The 20,315-nt window shown below is 36.7% G+C and overlaps 2 protein-coding genes across 3 annotated transcripts; both read left to right on the top strand.

Annotated features, from left to right (window-relative positions):
• Positions 1 to 342: 342 nt before the first annotated feature.
• fbxo18 (F-box DNA helicase 1) lies at positions 343 to 13,758 on the top strand. 2 transcript variants are annotated; one of them, XM_079869481.1, is made up of 22 exons: positions 343 to 413; positions 1,818 to 1,960; positions 2,201 to 2,362; positions 2,455 to 2,921; positions 4,044 to 4,174; positions 4,614 to 4,746; positions 4,879 to 5,069; positions 5,260 to 5,334; positions 5,882 to 5,964; positions 6,065 to 6,233; positions 6,356 to 6,575; positions 6,777 to 6,864; positions 8,206 to 8,292; positions 8,483 to 8,619; positions 8,730 to 8,826; positions 8,959 to 9,122; positions 10,570 to 10,645; positions 10,861 to 11,064; positions 11,170 to 11,295; positions 12,249 to 12,355; positions 12,467 to 12,601; positions 12,688 to 13,758. In XM_079869481.1, exons 2-22 carry the CDS (start codon positions 1,942 to 1,944, stop codon positions 12,853 to 12,855), a joined length of 3,039 nt encoding a protein of 1,012 aa, XP_079725607.1. In that variant the 5' UTR covers positions 343 to 413; positions 1,818 to 1,941; the 3' UTR covers positions 12,856 to 13,758. The 2 variants fall into 2 exon arrangements, with proteins under 2 accessions (XP_079725607.1, XP_079725608.1); XM_079869482.1 differs by having other exon boundaries at positions 1,892 to 1,960.
• Positions 13,759 to 14,304: 546 nt separating this feature from the next.
• LOC307157055 (glycosyltransferase 8 domain-containing protein 2-like) lies at positions 14,305 to 20,228 on the top strand. The gene is made up of 10 exons (XM_079868803.1): positions 14,305 to 14,492; positions 15,379 to 15,413; positions 17,028 to 17,117; positions 17,198 to 17,378; positions 17,934 to 18,051; positions 18,390 to 18,477; positions 18,590 to 18,702; positions 19,008 to 19,174; positions 19,269 to 19,381; positions 19,961 to 20,228. The coding sequence occupies exons 2-10, from the start codon at positions 15,395 to 15,397 to the stop codon at positions 20,131 to 20,133; spliced, it is 1,062 nt and encodes a 353-aa protein (XP_079724929.1). The 5' UTR covers positions 14,305 to 14,492; positions 15,379 to 15,394; the 3' UTR covers positions 20,134 to 20,228.
• The last annotated feature ends 87 nt before the right edge of the window (positions 20,229 to 20,315 follow it).

Here is a 20,315-nt window from a genome sequence, read left to right on the forward strand (position 1 = left end):
ACTGTATATTATATCCCCTACCCCTAAACCTATACCCATCACAGAAAACTTTCTGCATTTTTACATAAAAACAAAACAAAACAATCAAAAACATAATTTAGTAGCCTATGTTAATTAATGCATTTCCCTCGTGGGAATGTAGGTAATCTCAGGTTTTACTATCCTTGTAAGAACATTTGGTCCCCACAATTATAATATTAACCTGCACAAACACACACACACACACACACACACACTTATCCAAGCAGGCTCAGACTAAGATCATTACTGCAAAAACAAACAAGGTCAGTGAACCTTTGCAAAATCCCTCGTCTAGGGACATGCTCCACGTTTGAGGTTCTTGTGCAAGAAATTTAACATTACCAGATGACAATGTGTAACATCGGTAAGGACACCTATACATTTACAACAAGGTAAATGAATGGCAAAATAACAATTTACGGTTAAACATATCGATTAAGTAGATTAACTAATGAGTTCACAGTTATCATAGTGTCGTGTGTGTTGACTATAAATTAAGTAACTTAGGCTATAGTTATCGGTTCTCATCAGCTCGTTATCAAATGAGGCTTTTCCCATCCCGGTACAACTTTGATAAGTGTTTATTGTCTCGATTACAGCCTACAGTTTATAAAAAACGGCATATAAAAATGATTGCAATACAAATCGATTTTAACTACTGTATGAACGCGTTTTATTGAAAAACGCGCTGTTCACAGAAGCTAATTCCTATGCTATGACTTCTTATGAGTTTACTAGCCCATCTCTGTTTACCTATCTTGCTTTAATTTATTTTATTGCCTTGCTCTACCTTGAGTTTCTTATCCTGTTTTCTTAGGTGTTTTTTGTGATGTATCCCCGGTGATTTTTGTTCAATAAAAAAAAAGATGAAGGGGCGGGGCTTAGTGAAGAGCCAATTTCTCTCTCTCTCTCTGCCGCCATCTATTGATTTCCTTTAACACTACAGAGAACAGACAGACAGGTGGTTTTAAAGAGGGATAACAACAAACAAATAAAATAAATATTGTTTTTAAAAAAAGGCAAACATATATTTTGTTATGTTGTTTATCTATGTGACCGGCTGATGATTTTGAATTATATTTACCTAAAACTGAGAAAGAAAGAAAGAAAAAACTAAAATTGACAGAATTTACTCGCGCTCAAGTTGTTCCAAACCTGTATGAATTTCGTTCTTCTTATGAACACAAAAGAAGATATTTTGAAGAATGTTTGTAACCAACCCGTTGGGCACTTGACTTCCATTTGGCAACAAAATACTATGGAAGTCAAACAACTTAAGGGTGAGTAAACGATGACAGCATTTTCGTTTTTGGTGAACTATTTCTTTAATGCAGAAACACCACCTTAAGTAAAATAAACGTTTTTTTAGTTTTTTTTTTTTTTAGTTTTACTCTTAAATATTTTTGTGGGCTGCATCAAGTTAAACTAAATGAAAATTACACATTTTGGCAACTAGCTGAAATAAAATAAGTGAAAATAAAAATTAAATTAAATTTAAATAAAAAAAATACGTTTTTTAAATGTTACTTTATTTCAGCACTGTTCTTGAATGAATCGATGTTTTTAACAAAACGCTTTGTCGCCACTAAAGGGCGAGTGAAAAGTACAGCACCACTTTCCACCAAAAAAATCGAGGATATGAATTTACTTTTGAATACTCAGAAATATTTGAACTCTGAGTGCCGCTTCTGTCATAGAGAACCCTTTTTTACAGTATATGAGAGAGCCCTATAAAATAAAATCGCTGGACTTTTACAACTTTTATTTTGAAATTATGTGTGGACTTTAAATTTTAGGGACGCAAAGCGGAAATGGAACCCTTGTGAAGTTGTTGTTGTTTTTTCGTTTCGGTGGACGTATTCTACACAAGTTTAAATATCACAACATCGGGAGGTTGAAGAGGCTCGTCGTCTTTATGTCATGGAATCGTCCATCAAAGGTAAATATTTTCAAATACATATTTTGTTTTGCACTTTTCTCTTTGCGTGTCATGTTGTTCTATGCATGTTCATTGAATGTATGTTTTTAAATAAATAAACACAAACGCGACTCAGTACTGAAGTCCAAGTTCGTATTCAGCCCAGAGTTTTGTCGGTGTGTTTTATTTAATGTAAATGGTTTATTAGCTGTTTAACGTGTTTACGTAGGGTAATATATATTTTGCATGTGTTTTCTATAGGAAGGGCCAAACGCAGGCACCTGGGGCCCTCAGAATGTGATGAACTGGTGCAAAGCAACGCAGGGAACCAGTCTCTCACACAGCCATTTAATGTCAACCTCAGCAACAGTGATCCAAACCGAAGACTTCAGCCCAGGACACCCACCAAAAGAAGCAGACAAGGTGTTGTTGAATTTGCCATTGCCTTTTGCATCTTTCTGCTAAAAAAACAGTGCTAAATTCCCACTTTAACATCTTTAATTTTTGCTTTAAAGCTTCAGGTGGTGTGGACCAACAGAGGGGCATCACCGAATTCTTCTCTGTCACTGGAGTCATAAGCACCAGCCCCCAAAAAGGAACGACTACTCCAGTGAAGGAGGAGAAGGAGGAAGAAGAGGAGCCCGTCGGACATCTCATCCCAGAAGAGGATACGATGGAGGACTTTATGGAAGGAATCACTGAGGACATGTTCGACGAGGACTTTGAGGTTGGAACCACATTGGTCAAAAAAGAAGAATTGGTGGAAAAAGAAGAGCATGAAGAGGACCTGGTTGAAGCCCTTCCCGATGCCCACTACGGGCTGCTGGGGGTGCAGGGAGGACAGGAGGTGCCCCAGGGTCACGTTCAGGACCTGCCCGAGGAGATCCTGAGGGATATGTTCGCTTACCTCCCAGCGGATGATCTCTATCGACACATCAGCCTGGTGTGCCATCGCTGGAGGGCCGTCGTCATTGACCCCCAGGTGTGTTAATGTTGATGCCTTTCAAACTTCACAGTGAAATAAAAGTTAGTTTATGCTAATTCAATTTAGTTTTAGTACACTAATATAAATTGTGTAGGCATTACTAATATATATATATATATATATATATATATACACACATACATACATATACAGTACAGGTCAAAAGTTTGGAAACATTACGTTTTTTTATATTTTTGAAAGAAGTCTCTAATGCTTATCAAGGCTGCATTAATTTGATCAAAAATACAGAAAAAAAATGTAATATTGTGATATATTATTACAATTGAAAATAATTGGTTTTCAATTTATTATACTTTAAATTATCATTTATTTCTGTGATGCAAAGCTGAATTTTCAGGATCATTACTCCAGTCTATCATATGATCCTTTAGAAATTATTCTAATATTCTGATTTATTATGAGTGTTGGAAACAGTTCTGCTGCCTAATATATTTGATGAATAAAAGGTTAAAAAGAACTGCATTTATTCAAAATAAAAAAATATTTTCTAATAATATAAATCTTCTTTACTATCACATTTATCAATTTAACACATCCTTGCTGAATAAAAGTATTGATTTATTTCAAAAAAAGAAAGGAAAAAAATTACTGACCCCAAATTACTGACCAGTAGTGTATATTGTTGTTACAAAAGGATTTTCTTTTCTTTTTTTTTTTTTCTTTTTATTCATCAAAGTATCCTAAAAAAGTATCACAGGTTATGAAAAAATATTAAGCAGCAGAACTGTTTCCAACTTTGATAATGAATCATCATATTAGAATGATTTCTAAAGGATCATGTGATAGACTGGAGTAATGATCCTGAAAATTCAGCTTTGCATCACAGAAATAAATGATAATTTAAAGTATAATAAATTGAAAACCAATTGTAATAATATATCACAATATTACATTTTTTTTCTGTATTTTTGAGCAAGTAAATGCAGGCTTGATGAACAGAAGAAACTTCTTTCAAAAACATTAAAAATAGTAATGTTTCCAAACTTTTGACCTGTACTGTATATGTATATTATACTTTTTGTATATTGTGACCACTGAACTATATGAATGTCTTGTTTATTGATAAGTCATCGTGACATGTCATGGTTTCTTCCCTAGTTTCTACCTTGGAGGAAGTTATACTGCAGATACCGAAAACGGGAAAAAGAGGCGCTGAAGGAAGTGAAGTCTATCCTGCACGATAATAAAATTATCAAAGAGGAAGACCTCTGTCTTCTTAATATGTTGAGGTAAGAATACACACTGTCTTTGAAGCACAACAAAAGAGGGTTCACACAACCCCCACTTTCACACCCTTGGGCCATTTTCACACATCTGAGCTGCTGATAGAGATCAGACCTGGTAGGTGTGACGTTTGTACATCGGAGGTCAACTGGAGTTTAATGATCTGCTGACTGAACAGTTAAGTCTGTTAAGCATCACTGGGAAAGATTGATAACATTTAAAATATATGGCAAAATAGACAAATACAGAAAATAAATGAAAAAGGTGAAAATATATAGAGGCAACATAAAAACTAAAAGAATAATAAAGAAAAATACAATAAGGAGGAATTCACATGCAAAATATGGTAAAAAATCGAATCGTTTGTTAGAGTAATAATTTGCCAATTTAAGTTAGATGTATATTGTGTTGTGAAATTCTCACAGCACATGCTTGATTTCCCAGGTACATGTCGCAGTTCAAACACAGCAAACGGGTGAATGTGAAGGACGTGTTGGAGTGTGTGAAAGGGCATCGGCTCTATGCTCACGCTGAAGGCTGCATCAAAGACAGACTGCCAGACATGGCGGATGATGAGGTAATGTAAACCCACACTTAACATTTACTGAAACTGCTAGTTTAGTAGTGCCTTTTTTGCAGCAATCTGCATTATAATGTGCACTTTTTTGGCATTTTTAACCAATTATTTTTGTTTCGACCTGTATTACAGGGTCCAAACCCTTGGTCTACCATGGCCCTGATGTTGATTTTGGCTGACGGAGTGAAGGATGTCTTGGATCTGGTGGCTCTCTTGCGGAAGTCTGGGTGTCTGCTGACAGCAGGAGGAATCTCTGAGTACCTGTGGGCCATGGCCACTTTGCTCCTGGCCATGAGAGATAATAATATTAACATAAGCAACAGGTGAGAGACAAGGTCCATATGAAACAGGAGTCGAGAAGTTGTTTATTTATGACGGCTGAGGATTAAAAGAGGAAATTTTCTGGTCATTTGACTAGCCAATGAAAAGTATTTAACACTTAAACGAGACTGTTTTCTGTATTTTTGTGGGGTAATCTAAATTAATCTTCACTTTTTGAACCTTCATCTATAGGTGGCATTACAACATCTTCTACGTACTGCACTTAATGGAGAACGCACCGCCTCCTCCAAGCTTGCATGACAACAGGTGGGCAGGATTTAGTATTTGCATATTAATTACACAAAACTTTGGGGTCAGTACGATTTTTTTTTTTTAAAGAAATTCATATTTTTATTCAGAAATGACAGTTATTGTTTATAATGTTGCAAAAGATTTCTATTTCAAATAAATGTTGCTCTTTTGAACTTTCTTATCAAAGAATACAGAAAAAATATATCATGATTTCCACAATAAACTATTTTCAACATTAATAATAAGAAATGTTTCTAGAGCATCAAATCAGCATATTATAATGATTTCTGAAGGATCATGTGACACTGAAGACTGTAATGATGCTGAAAATTCAGCTGTGATATCACAGGAATGGAGTACATTTTCAAATATATTGAAATGGAAAATAGTTATTTTCAAATTGTAATAATATTTCATTGTATTTTTACTGTATTTTCTAATAAATGGAACCTTGGTGAGCATAAGAGACTGGAATCGTACAAATCCCATACTATTGAACAGCGTATATATTTATTACAATCAATATATGATATTATTGTATTGATAATCTTCATTTTTTCAGACAGCATACCACTCACGAGCAACAGCAGATACTCAACCATGACATCCAGAATCATCACGTCGTTAAAATAATGGCTTTTGCAGGTAAGGAAAAATAATTCATATTATTTCACAGCTGAAAATGTTCAATTAAAATAAAGTGAGTAGTATTCTGTTCATATAATCCCATTTTTATTTGTCGCAGGCACTGGAAAGACGACCACACTCGTGAAGTACGCTCAGCAAAGACCACATATGCGCTTCCTCTACCTGGCCTTCAACAAATCCGTGGCGATGCAAGCTCAGCGTTTATTTCCGCACAACGTCGAATGTAGTACGGTCCATTCAATGGCCTTCAGAGCTGTGGGACTGAGGTCAGTCTGTACTGTCCAATCAGCAGAGAAACATTAACCAAACAATCTGCTAGTTTGAAGAATGAGAATCATTGAGCTTTTATAATAACCAGGATCTTTTGTGTGTCTTTTCTGCTATGCAGGTATAAAAATATGCGGAAACTGTCCAATAATTTGCAGCCGTTTGATGTGGCGTGGGTCTTGCCTGAAGGACACGGGGGATTCGTCAATGCTAAAGTGGTGACGCAAACCCTCCACAACTACTGGGCGTCCATAGACCAGCGGGTTGGCCCTCAACACGTTCCGTCAGAGTACAAGAACACACGCGGCAAGACTGAATACCCAGACGAAAAAAAAAGAATGGTAAAGTGAAGAAACACAGTTGTGTCAGTTTACAGTTTGTGCTTTTGGGAATGTTGTTTTAAGGGTTGCTAAATGATAGTCGATTTAAAATAAAAATAGTCTAAAACAAATATCATGTTAAATTAATTGGGTCTCTGCACTCATTTTGTCAGTAGCAATTTTTGTGACAAAGAAAATGCATTAAAAAGTCTTTCTCTCCAGAATTTTGCAAGTATCGCACATAATATATGGGACCAAATGGTAGACCTGCAGACCAAAAAAGAGAGAGTGTACAACATGACCCATGATGGTAAGCACCAAAATTTGGACACACAGATATTTAGGTGTATAAACTCCAAATAATATAATTTCCTTTCACACTCAGTCACAATACCAACCAAACCCAAAATCAATTTTTTTTCTTTTTCTTAGATGTTTCTATTGCTAAGTTTCCATCCACCTATCTTTATGTGAATGTTTGGTATATTGCATAAAAAAACATCAAGATGCGCATAAATTCTTTAAATGCGCATAAAAATCTCATGTGTGCTTTTGAGGTGGATTTTTTTTTTTTTATCCAATAATTAGACTGGTAAAAATTTATTTTACAGTGTCCTTGTTGCATATGTTACATGTACTTACCATAGTAATAACTGTAAATTAGGCATAATTACATGCAACTAACCCTCAACCAAACCCTAATCCTGCCCTAACCCTATAGTAAGTACATGTAGTTAATTAATATTACTCAGTATTTAAAGCTACACTGTGTAATTTTTAAGTTGATTATTTGCAAAAAACACTTTATTTCAAAATGATATGTACTCATTAATGTGTAATTACTTCTACCAACTAATCAAGTATTCTCGTAAGCGTAGAATCTGCCATTTAGAATACATACGAGCGAGTCGCTCTAATGGCGGCAGCCATGTTGCGCCTCCATCTTGAAAATACATTAGCCAAAGAGGGACATACCTGGAAATTCAAGCTTCGCCTTTCGCGTTTTTACACTCAGTGGCACCGTGATGAATGCGAGAGGGAGATTACTCGTGTCTGCCGGCAGATTTGAAATAATACGGCCACCGTAGGAGTTAAAACGCCCTCGGAATGGGAGGGGCTAGAAAGTAATATTCAGTTGGTAGTCATAAACAATTTCACCGATAGATGGGAGAAAATCCAACACAGTTTAACTTTAAATGTATAATTACACTGTAACAGTGACACATTAAAATAAAGTGTAACCAGAAGACTTGCATAAACTGTGATGAAACACATTTATCGAATAAATCCATTGATGGGCAACAAAAAAAGTCACGTGACTTTGCCTCAACAGAACATGTGAGACGGCATAACTGGACTAACCAGTGGACCAATTTCATTGCGCAGTATCCCGAATGTTGGTTTGATCATTCGAAAATGCCTGAGCCAAAGTCTGTCATCAAAATGACCTCCCAAAACTGTCTCGCACGATTCCGTTCCCAAACACCAGTTAAAATTTCCCAAGTCACGATTTTGTTCTCTTGAACACATGGGATGGAAAAGATGCTGCAAATGTTTTATGCGATATTCCAGGTTTGCGCATAAGTTAAATTCGCAACTTTGGATTGAAACACATTTTATGTTAATAATTTCTTTTGATTGTTGCAAATAGGATACCTTAAACTCTGGCAGCTGACGAGACCAGAGCTGGACCGGTATGATGCCATATTTATTGATGAAGCGCAAGACTGCACACCAGGTTAAACAATTGACCTATCATTGTTTGTCAAATTCATCCAGCTTTAGGTTATTTAAGAGTGCATTAAAATGTAGTAGTTTTTGGTTCTGGTATTTTGTTTTATTTTATTTATTATTTATTTTCACCTGTATGCTTTTGTAGAGCTGAATTTCTTAATTCTGTCCTGCTTGTGGTCTTGTTTTTTTTCCAGTCATCGTGGACATTATGCTCTCTCAGAGCTGTGGGAAAATCCTGGTTGGAGATCCTCATCAACAGATTTACACTTTCAGAGGAGCGGTCAATGCTTTGCATGCTGTTCCTCACACGCACATCTACTATCTCACACAGGTAGAAAAACACTCACTCACAAGGAAATTCCAGAGACTACTTATAGATTGTTTGTTTCACATCAAACATCTGTCAATATGTTCAATTATTACCGCTCATTTTTTTCATAGAGCTTCAGGTTTGGCTCTGAGATTGCCTACATTGGTGCTACAATATTGGACTGTTGTAAAAAAGTGAAGCAGATTTTGGTTGGTGGGAATCAAGATGGTAAGTTTAAGAAATTATATTTGGGTAATTCTAATAAAGAGATCATTTGTTTAAGAAAAAATATTTTTTGTAGATTTTGAGATGAAGTATGAAGCAGGCAGAATAATAAAAATAATATGTGCACATTTTCAGGGAGTGTAAGAGGAGAGGACACACAAACACTGCAATGTCTGAAGCTGGGACAGAGGCTGCCAGAAGGGAGCGTGGCCATTCTGAGCCGCTGTAACGTCACTGTTTTTAGTGAGGCTGTCCGACTCACAGACAACAACCCCAGCTGCAAGATCTACATTGTGGGAGTGAGTGCATTATCCTTTTTTTTTTTTTTACATTTTCAACTTGCTAGTCACTCAATTCACTATATCAGTTCAGTTTCTGAACTCTCTGAAACGCCTCAACTGTAGTGTTGAGTTTTCTTCCAGGAACCAACACATCACAATGTTCCTCATTTAAAGGTCCCGTTATATGCCCCTTTTCACAAGATGTAAAATAAGTCTCTGATGTCCCCAGAGTGTGTATGTGAAGTTTGAGCTCAAAATACCCAACAGATCATTTTTTACAGCATGTTTAAATTGACATTTTTTGGGGCTCAGAAAAACGAGCTGTTTCAGTGTGTGCCCTTTAAATGCAAATGAGCTGCTGCTGGACGACACAGGGGGCGGAGCTTCATGAGCTCGCGCTCAGTCTGTCAGGAAAAATTCATCTCACGGAATGATGATAATATCAGAAACTCTCAGTAACGGCGTTCATTTCGAGTCGGACAATAATGCCTACAGAGTCAGAGTGCTGTATAGAGATGAAACAGGTATGGTTTAGTAGTTTAATTACGGTTATTATAACGTATTTGTCATCTGCTTGTAGGCTATGTATCCATTATTTATTAATAGCCTACAAGTCTGCTGTCTGAATGATGATCAAACATATACTGATGAGTTTAATAAAGTTTATTGTACATCACACAAAAGATGAAGCGTCAGTTTTACTTCAGAAAATCACCGTAAGAGCTGAGTAAACACAGTAGCCTAAGTTATAAGAAGTGCACAAGTAGCCAGTAGAGTTGAGGGAGCATTCCTGTGGGCGGAGGTTAGTCAAGAAACGGTTCTAGTGACATCATTAAAGAAGGAAGTAGAGGGATGTAGTCCAATCGAGCCGTTTTTTGTAGTCAACTTCTGTTAAATAAAATATCTCGCTTGGCATTGAACTTTGAGCTTTATAATTTTACAGATATTATTTATGCTCTAACAGCAACATTACACACTAACTAAAGTTTGAAACATGGGATCACGCAGAACGGGACCTTTAAATAAGTCCCGCCCAAAGCATACAAAAAAGGGATGAGGCCTGGTTGAGTTGTGTTAGTAGTGTGATGAAACTCGCGGTTATTGTAAGGGGCGTGTCATTTCCGAAACGCGCTCGGAGCTAAATGGAGCGTTACTGACAGACTGGGAAGAGAGGTGCTGCAACAGGTGCTGTAAAATATGTGGGAAAATAATGTGTTCTTTTGAACATTTCAGGTATGAAAACCTATTCTAGTAGACCCCAAAAACAAAGTCAAGACTTTGTAAAAGGGCATAATATGGCCTCTTTAAACATTTGTCCAAATTAGTAATGATACAACAATGTCAATGTTTATCTTAATGTGTGTTTTAAACCTCACGTATATTCTGATCAGCTCTGATTTGTTTTGCGGATCATTTTTCAGAAAAGATTACTTGATGTTCAAAACATGTCAACCTCTGATTTCAGGGTGTTGAAAACTTTGGACTGGAAAAAATTATGGATATCTGGGTCCTGATGCAACCAGAGGACAAACGCAAGAAGGGTGAGTCACTTTAGCTTTGAAAGTTTTATCTTAGTCTCGCTGTTAAACTAAATATCATAATTGCAATGCTCATGATGGTGTCTGTGTTGCAGTACTTTATTTTTGCTGTATGTTTATTGTCTGTAAACCTAGTAAGTTATTTCAATAATTATTAATATCTTGTTGGATCTTTAAAACTGATGGTTGTTAAAGTTTGGTTTGTTTCTCTACCTCAGAGAGGCTCGTGATCAAGGATTTCTTCATCCGAGGTTTCTGCAGAGATAAGATGGGTGGATTCGTGGGTCTGAAGGGATACGCCATGGCCTCAGAAGACCGCGAGCTGGAGGGAAAGCTAGCCATGGTGGAGAAATTCAACAAACGCATTCCAGAGCTGGTCAAACGGATCTATGATCGTGCCCAGAAAAGCCTGCAGAGCGCAGGTGAGTCAGACAGAAATGGAGAGAGAGTAAAGACTAAAGCACTGGGTTTTGAGGAATACTGTACGCATACAGCCCTTATATGCAATATCTCTCTGATTGTGACAGATTTTATCCTTGGTACGGTACATAAGTCAAAAGGCCTGGAGTTTGACACAGTGGTTGTGACAGATGACTTCATGAAAGTACCATGCGCTCGACACAACCTGCAGAGAGTGGGCGGTTTCAACGCAGGTTTGTGGTACTTTATTGACAAATCTTAAAGAAATGAGCAGTTCCTTTATCATTTGTACCTTAAAAGGTAATATATCATGGTTATATATGACAGAAAACAAAAGCATGTTTGCCTATATGTATGTTGTGTGTGTGTATTATTCATTTGTGCCAAGAAACATTCTAGTGATCACCTTGGATTCATTTTTTTAATGTTACTGTCCCACATGGTGCTTAAAATGGTGCCACATGTTGCGCCCCATATCTAGAATCAATAAATGATTAATGAATGTGTCTGCACATAACAAAATAAAGCCCAGCTCTTACAGTTATTGCAGTCTCTGTATCCGAGCCTCAAAGTCTGTCTGGGCTTTAGCCAAGTGACATCTGGTGGATCAAAGTGTACATTTATGATGATCTGAAATCTGTGGGCACGTCCTGTAGGTTCCATCAATTTTAGCCCGTCAATAAGGTATTCTTTTGAAAAATAGTAAATTTTGTATTTTTATCACATATATTTTACTGCAGTGGGTAGAAAGAATCTTATCCCTTAAAGGGATAGTTCACCCTAAAAGGAAAATTAAGTCATAATGTACTCACCCTAGTGTCGTTCTTATGGCACATGCCATATTTTTATGGATCTTCTTGCACTCATCCATATGATGAGTCAATAGCGACAAGCATAAAGCTCTTTAAAAAAGACACAAATGTATCACAGAATGATCCCGTGCGACACGTGCCGTATATTCCAAGTGTTCTGGGGGTATCCGATATGGGGTTTGGTGAAAAACAATCTGAAATTTATTGTATTATTTACTGAAAATCCTGATGTTGGTCTTCTGTGCACGGCTATGCGACTTAGAGATCATGTACAGTCTCTTAGCTGCAAAAATATTTGCCTAATGTCTCAATTGACCAATCAAAACTGAAAATCCAGAAATGCATAAGGCTGAATCTTTATTCTCTGGCTGCAGCAAACGTCCCAGATGACGAGTGGAACCTGTTATACGTGGCGATCACACGAGCCAAGAGAACACTGTACATCACCAAGACCATCAACAACATCCTCACATTCCCTGGGGTGAGTCATTGCTGCTTCATCTTCAATCTGGTCTTTATAATCTAAAGAGTATCCGGATATCATGACATTGAAGCATTTGTATTATTACTAAGTTTCTGGCCTCCTTCACAGGAGTACTTCCTGAGGTCAGAGCTGACCAGCACTCTGCTGAGTAAAGACCCGTCTCTCGTCTGCTCCACCGAAGACTGTCCGAACCACATCATCGCTGAGTCCGTCCTCAGCATGTGCAGACTCCCTGTCAGATATGTTAGTGTCTCTTTGCTCAAACGTTCATCTAAGTTAAGTTCAAAAACTCACTTCCTGTATTGATTCATTCAATGTGTGTGTTACAGATGGACAGCGTGGACATGGGCGGCGTTCTGTGTTTGACCTGTGTGGAGCAGCGTGTGGGACCTACAGCATTCCTGCTCTCTCCTCCTGAACGGGTCAGATCCATGACCTATACCAATGAAAGAATCGAGCTGCCCATCAATGTCGCCATGCTCTTATCTTTACTTTAAACGCCATCATGTGTTCGGATCATTTAAGTGGCCCTTTGCATCTTTTGTGGTGCTTTTGTAAAGTTCATGTTTGTGGATTATTCTAGTCTGCTGTGGATTTATTTGTATTTTTTTACATTTTTAGTTATATTTATTGAAGTGTTCAGTAACCAAAAAAAGATTTAAGTTTTTCATCTGCAAAATGTTTTTGCCCCTCTCCTTTAATTTGACTGGTTCTCCTACATTGCGACTTGCCCTTTTTGGAACGGTAAACATTGACGTCACTGTTTTTAGGTGGAAAATAAGCAGTGCCTTTTTCTGGCAGCTTTAGAAGGGCCTCTTCAAGCCCTTGATACTTACAGTATTACAGCTGTTGTAAATGACACAATAGTTGATGAGCAACACTAATGTTTAAGATTGTGTTTACTGTATGTCCATGTTTGTAAAATCAGTGATGTGTGGAAAGAAAAATAACCATTCCTACATATTGTATCACATAAAGACGGATGGTGTAATAGACTAACTTAAGTTTTGCACTTTTATTCTTTCAGTGTGTGTTATATATTCATTGTCTATCCTGCCCCCCCCCCCCCCCCCCCCAAAAAAAAAACGTTTTTTTTATGTTTAACTATTTGAACATGCATGATCATAATTTATCATCTTTATTTTTGACCATTTGGGGGTAAAGAATTGTTGAATTATTTTCTAAAACATAATTTTTGTTTTATAAGACTTTTTTTATTCAGAGTGACTTATTTGAGAATGTATAAACATGTAGATGTGGCAATTCTAAAAAAAATGGTTTCAGAAGACATTTTTTATTCAAAGTGATTTGTTTGAGAATGTACAATCACATGTATATGTATGTTGCATTACAGACTAACTAAATCTTGGGCAGATTTGGTGCTCAACAAACAACATCTCAACAAATTGCAGTGTGTTTTTCTTCTAGCTTAATTATTTCTTGTGATATGGATTGGACAAAACAAATTTGTCATGTGTACAACTATATTTGTGTGTAGAGGACAACTATCTTTGTGAGGACCGGTTTGAGTTTTAGACAAGTGGAGTGAGGACGAAGAGTAAATGAGGACATTTTGCCCAGTCCTCACTTTCTGAGCCCCCTTTTAAAGGACGGTTTTAGGGATTATAATTAAGTTTAGGGTAAGGGTTCAGGTTAAGCACTTAGTTGTAATGGGTAAGGTTAGGGTAAAAAGCTAGAGATTGCATTGTGGCAATGAACTTCCTCATAAAGAGATGTAGAAGAGTGTGTGCATGTAGTTTATAGTGCGCAGTGGAATTTTTTAAAAATAAATAAATTAAAGAATCATTAATTGTATACATAATTGATATACAGTATCATGATCAATCGCATATACAATAATAAATGGTAAAATAATAGAATAGTAATATTTGCATTTATGTGCCACGCCCACTTTTGATAAATCAGAAATGCTCGGGACGTCCCCTGTAAGACACAGTCAGACAACACAGTGGCGTGTGTGGATTTTAGAGATATTAGGAAGGAAGAAACCTGAACAAGAGTGCATTGCTGGGTCTCATGAGGATAAATAGAGGAAAAGCAGCACGGAGTGAAGCTGGACTGTTGCGTTGGCCACGCCCACTCGCCGTACAGATTAATGAACATCTGGAAACTGGTAAGTGACCGATATAATTATATACAAATCAACTTCAAATCAACAAATCGATTACAAGCGTTCCCCTTGCTTTATATAAGCTTTACTTATACTGATTCGCCTCTTTTTTATGATAGCTATCTATCTATCAGTGATACTTGATTGAATGTCAGTTTATTTTACGGTGCTCAGACGTGGAGAAACTTCACCATCTCGTTTTCTATGATGTTTTTTTTTTCTTTCTTTTTTTTACCTGTACATCAGTAGCCTATTCATTAAATAATGATCTAATGCTGATTTAATAATGTTTGCTATTGTGATTAATGTAAATGTTGTTGCTTATAATAATATATTGTCTGAGGTAACGTTATACGGTGACATCATTTGTTGACGTTTCAGTCGATGCTTTCTGCTTTTAAAATCTAAAAAGCCACACAAACTGACCAAAATAATTACAATAAATTGAATTTCGTCTAGTATAGAGAAAGAAGACAAGAAGCTGTGTATGTAAGTGACATGTGAGAGCTTTTTTGTTAACTTACATTCCTAAATAAATCATCAGAATAACAGCTCAAGGAGTGCTTAGCATGTAACGTTAACAGTTAGTGTTTTTGTACATTTGGTTTCTAGTTCATTTCAGCAAAGCTAGAGTGAGTTTTCTCTGTGTTTGAAGGCCTTAGAAAATGTGATATTTAATGAAATAGATAACTTGAGTTCAAGGCTTAGTGAAGAATGCCACCAGGAAGGAAAGGCCAGGAGACTCCCTATAAACAGTCCCACATGTTTGCAAGAGCCTCAAGAGACCCAAAAATCCACTTAGAAATGTGTTGTATACAAAAGTTTAACAAAAAACCCCATCTCCAAGTATGGAACAGTTTTGTAATATCTTCTTTCTATCCGTTCACAGATGCTGATGGTGAAAAATGGCTCTCTTGAGGAAAAGTAAGTAACAAATGCAAATTTTGCAGATTGCGTTTCAATGAACCAGCGTACATGCAGTTGTTTATTTCATCACTGTTTCATAATACATGGAAAAACACCCAAGGCCGGTGATCATGTCCAGTGTATGAGTCACACTCCTAATCAGACTCAAAACTTAAAAGTCTTACATAAAAGAAATTAGATGGTTCTCGTGGTGAAATCTCATGGATAACTGAGAGCACACGGTGATGTTTTAGTGCCTGGTTTTGTGCTGCTGTCCTGCCAAACTGGAATGTGTCCAGTGTGTGTATGTGGTGGAGGAGGGGTCTCAGTCCCTCTGGTCGTCCCAGAGTAAATGAGGTAACCAGGCAGATTCGGACCCATAAAAGTGAGGTACAACAGGGTCTCTGAAAATCCCACTCAGAACACATTTACGGAAGCCAGAGTTAACTTTTAAGTGTGCATTGTATTTGCAGGCCTTTATATTGTAGTTTTGAGTAATCATTTGAATCATAAATGCAATCTTCTTCCCTAACATTATTTATAATGCTGTAATGATTGAAACTTTAATCATATTTGGTAAGTTTAAGTTATCTTTTCCTGTTCTTTTTTTCTCAGTTAAGGCCTTGACAGGAGGTAGTGAAGAAAAGTTTTGCATTAGTTAAGGAGTGAAATGCAACAAAATACACAGAAGTTTCTTCTATCTCTGTCAGCTGACCTCGGCATGGACTGTTGTAGCGCTAACCTCCCCCAAAGAAAGTTCAGACACCCTTTTGTCTGACTGGCAGTGTTTTTTAATATCAATTATATACTAATATAGTATTTATTAATATTTTGAATTAGCTTTTATTATTACATTTTCAATTTCATTTTAGTTTTACATTTTAGTAACTTTGGTATGTTGTTTTTGGTCATTTTGCTCTTTTATATTGAATCATTTATATTTATTTCAATTTTAATTTAAGTAATTGTGGCATTTCAACTTAAACCCATTTCATTTAAGATGCCAAGGCGAGATTTGTTTTTAATTTCTAAAAGTTGTATTTATTTAGTTCAGATTTATTTCAATTACAAAAACAATGTTGAATAGTTTTAGTTAACAATAACAACTCTGCTGACTAGTATGAATGGTAGTTGACTAGTAACTATTCTAACTATTCATTAGATACTAATGTTTTTTTTAAATTGGTAACTAGTGATTAGAACAGTTTTAAATGAGTTTCACCTCATCCCAAAGTCTTACAATGACCTCTAGTGGTCATTCTTTTTAGTAATGTTATTATAAACATTTTATAACGTACAGTGTTTTAAAAAGTTGTAATCTAGTGGTCTCTCTCCTTCTTTCTCGCTCTCTCTATTATGAATAATATTATAGATTTTTCTGCAATATGGTCTGTGGGAAGTTTTTTATGTGAGATCGGGAAGGATGAAATGTAATGTAATGAAAGGGCTGTAATCTGTATTGATTGAATCACTTTTTTTTTTTTTTAAATATGATTAATGATAAAATAAATTAAACCTCTCTCTCTCTCTCTCTCTCTCTCTCTCTCTCTCTCTCTCTCTCTCTCCTCCCTCCCTCTATCTCCCTCTCTTTCTCTATGTGTGTGTGTGTGTGTGTGTGTGTGTGTGTGCCAGTCAATCGTGGGCTCCTCATTCTGCTCGTCCTGGTGGCTTTTGCTCTCCTGTACAGCAAGACCAGACTACAGACGCTGCCCAAGTATTCAGGTACACATGCAGGACACAGATATGCAAGTATACACTTGTTCTTGGTTTGTTATATATTGATCTCATTGTGGTTTATACAGTGCTCAAGAAAGATGAGGCCAAAATGGGTATGGAGGACGAGAAAGAGATCCCTGTGGTGATCTGTGCTTCAGAGGAGCGTATTGGTGCTTCCATGGCCACCATCAACAGCGTCTACAGCAACAGTCGTTCTAGTGTTTTCTTCTACATAGTTACCCTGCGAGATGCCATCAAAAAGATAAGGTGCTAGGTCTAACCTTTGACCTCTGATGCAAATATACCACTCACTGTGTTTCTCAACTGGTTTTGCTTCAGAAAAGAGATTTTAAGTGGTGACCCAACATATTATATTTTATTGTACATAAGGAGTTTATTGTACAAAATGTCTACAAATCATCAAACATTGAAAGTAATATTACCATAAAACCTTTTGTGTCAAAATACCGGAGTGTTTAATTGGACACAAAAGCTATGAGAAGTTTATTATCCTTGTGAAAGCAGATAAGCCTATTCATTTTTATTATGGTTAGTTGAATTTATTTTCTGCTTTCTACAACCTTTTTCTGTGTAGTTTAGAACCTCTGCAATTGTGTATAAACATGCTCAATGCATTTACATTTTTTAATTATATATATATTCACACACACTCTATTTCTTATTATATATTTTTATTTATTAAAAATATTAAAAATGAAGTGAACACACACATATACACCTATGTGAATTAGACCTATTAATCCACTCTTTACATATCCTCCCAAATGCCTCAATCAGTATTTTCTCTGGACTCAAAAACAGGGAATACATAGAGAAGACCAAGCTAAGAAAAATCAGATACAAGATCCTGGAGTTCAATCCGATGGTACTGAAGGGGAAAGTCAATCCGGACTCGTCCAGACCAGAACTGCTGCACCCCGTGAGTTCTGCTGGGTTCTGTGTATTTGACATGTACAGTTGATGCTTTAGGTAAACTCTTCGTTATTTCTAACAGGTGTGATCACTTGGTACACTACATGACCAAATGTATGTGGACACCCCCTTCTCTTCAGCTACACCCTAAACTAACAGGTGCATTAAATCAAGCATACAGTCATGTGTTCTTCTTTGACAAACATTGACTGCGGGTGGTGCTGACAGACTTTTGGCCAGGTCGTGTATGTGATCTTGAAGGTCCATCATAGACTTTTGCTTTGATTGTTTAAGGTTTTTACAGAAAATAATTGTTTCTCCATCCTGGTTTCTTTGGTGTTGCAGCTAAACTTTGTGAGGTTCTACTTGCCACTTCTTGCCATTGAAAATCACGAGCGGATTGTTTATCTAGATGATGATGTCATAGTGCAAGGTGAAATCCATCTTTAATACTAACCTTACACTTATACTCGCATGGATCATGGGAGGATGATCTCATATGTTCACTGCAATAATTAACTATTTTTATTATATCTGGCTTACAGGAGACATACAGGAACTGTATGACATAAAGCTGAAAGCGGGTCACGCTGCTGCGTTCGCCTCAGACTGTGATCTGCCCGCCACACACGAGATGGTACGCAGTGTGGGGATGCAGGTGGGCATTTTTGGATGTGTTTTAATATTTTAGATATATGCCCCTATAGATTATGCCCTTTTACAAAGTCTTGACATTGTTTTTGGGGTCTACTAGAATAGTCTACATTGATATAGAGAAGAACTCCCTTTGGAGTGACTTTGTAACTTTGCAGACCTTTCATGCTCAAACAGCAACATTTCACACTAAAGGAAGTTGAAAATGTAAAAAAAAAAATTGTTCCTCTTTAAGTTAATCGCTTTAGTTACTGTTACAAGGTTTGATTTGTCTCTTTCATTTCATGAAAAAACAACTCCCTCTCACAGACAACCTATATGGGCTTTCTGGATTACCGCAAAGAGGGAGTCAGAGAGTTGGGCATCAACCCTAGCGACTGCTCCTTTAATCCTGGTGTTTTTGTGGCAGACGTCGGTGAATGGAAAAAGCAAAAGATAACTAAACGGCTTGAGAAATGGATGACTAAGAATGTCAGGTGATATAATGGTTCATGAGTTGTGATGAATGATTTTTAAGAGATCAAATTAGTTCAGTAAAAACAAATGTTTTTTTTTCCCATGTGAATTTAGGGAGAACCTGTACAGCAGTGCTGTGGCAGGGGGTGTAGCCACCCCTCCAATGCTGATCGTCTTTCATGATAAATACACAACCATTGATCCACTGTGGCACGTCAGACACCTGGGTAACTGACTTTTTTCTGCCAAATCTCACTGAATAATGACTTATTTTAGATCTCTTCACTCTTTCTACAATCAATTTATGCATTTCAATTTGGAAAACAACCACTCACTATTAATTATCCGTAATGATGCAATGCAAATGAAACCATACTTATGTTGATTAAATCTGAAATGTGCTTCATTAAAACACTGACCACTTTTAAAATATTATATATGCACAGCAGTAATTTAAGAGTGCACAAAATAATTGACCAGGCAGTTATTATATAAATACTTACTGTTGGAGTTAATATTAAATTAACTAAATATTACTGAAAAAACAAACTTCAACTGATTTTATTTCAGCTAATTGTAAAGGCAACATTTCCCATTTTAGTTTAAATTGATGTACTATAAAAAATAAAATAGACAATTACTAAGATGAACTAAAATGAAAAACTATAATAGCATCTCAGTGATACTAAAATAACACTGGAAGAGGGTCAGATCTTGAATGTCACAATGCCTTAATTGAAAATGTGAAGAATTGTTAAAGTATTTGCAGTAAAGTAAATTAAACACTGTTCTTGTGTTCTATGAAGGCTGGAGTCCTGATGCCCGTTATCCCAGGTCCTTCCTCAAAGAGGCACACTTACTGCACTGGAATGGCCACTTCAAGCCCTGGGACTACCCCTGCGTCCATCTGGACCTCTGGGAGAAATGGTTTATCCCAGACCCCACAGGAACATTCACCCTGGTACGACCAAAAGACTGAACAATCTCTGAATTTAAACTGTGGTCACTTCACTGAGACAAGAGATTGGAGTTGTCAATTTTATGTCAGACAATAGTTCCAGTAACTAAATCTTACAAAAATAAACTAAAAACCCCAAAACACAATCCTGTTATTTTGAAGGGAGTCTGTAAAATGGGTAAAACAAGGCAACGATGAGGTAA

The sequence above is a fragment of the Squalius cephalus genome (genome assembly GCF_949319135.1).
Source record: "Squalius cephalus genome assembly, chromosome: 4".
Taxonomy (NCBI): domain Eukaryota; kingdom Metazoa; phylum Chordata; class Actinopteri; order Cypriniformes; family Leuciscidae; genus Squalius; species Squalius cephalus.

Bases quoted from the DNA above. Each gene is read 5' to 3' on its own strand.
- fbxo18 (XM_079869481.1), top strand. The intron at 2,922-4,043 runs GTGTGTTAATGT...TTTCTTCCCTAG, and splicing joins CCGTCGTCATTGACCCCCAG to TTTCTACCTTGGAGGAAGTT. The intron at 6,576-6,776 runs GTAAAGTGAAGA...CTTTCTCTCCAG, and splicing joins CAGACGAAAAAAAAAGAATG to AATTTTGCAAGTATCGCACA.
- LOC307157055 (XM_079868803.1), top strand. The intron at 17,379-17,933 runs GTGCTAGGTCTA...ACTCAAAAACAG, and splicing joins GATGCCATCAAAAAGATAAG to GGAATACATAGAGAAGACCA. The intron at 18,052-18,389 runs GTGAGTTCTGCT...TTGGTGTTGCAG, and splicing joins GACCAGAACTGCTGCACCCC to CTAAACTTTGTGAGGTTCTA.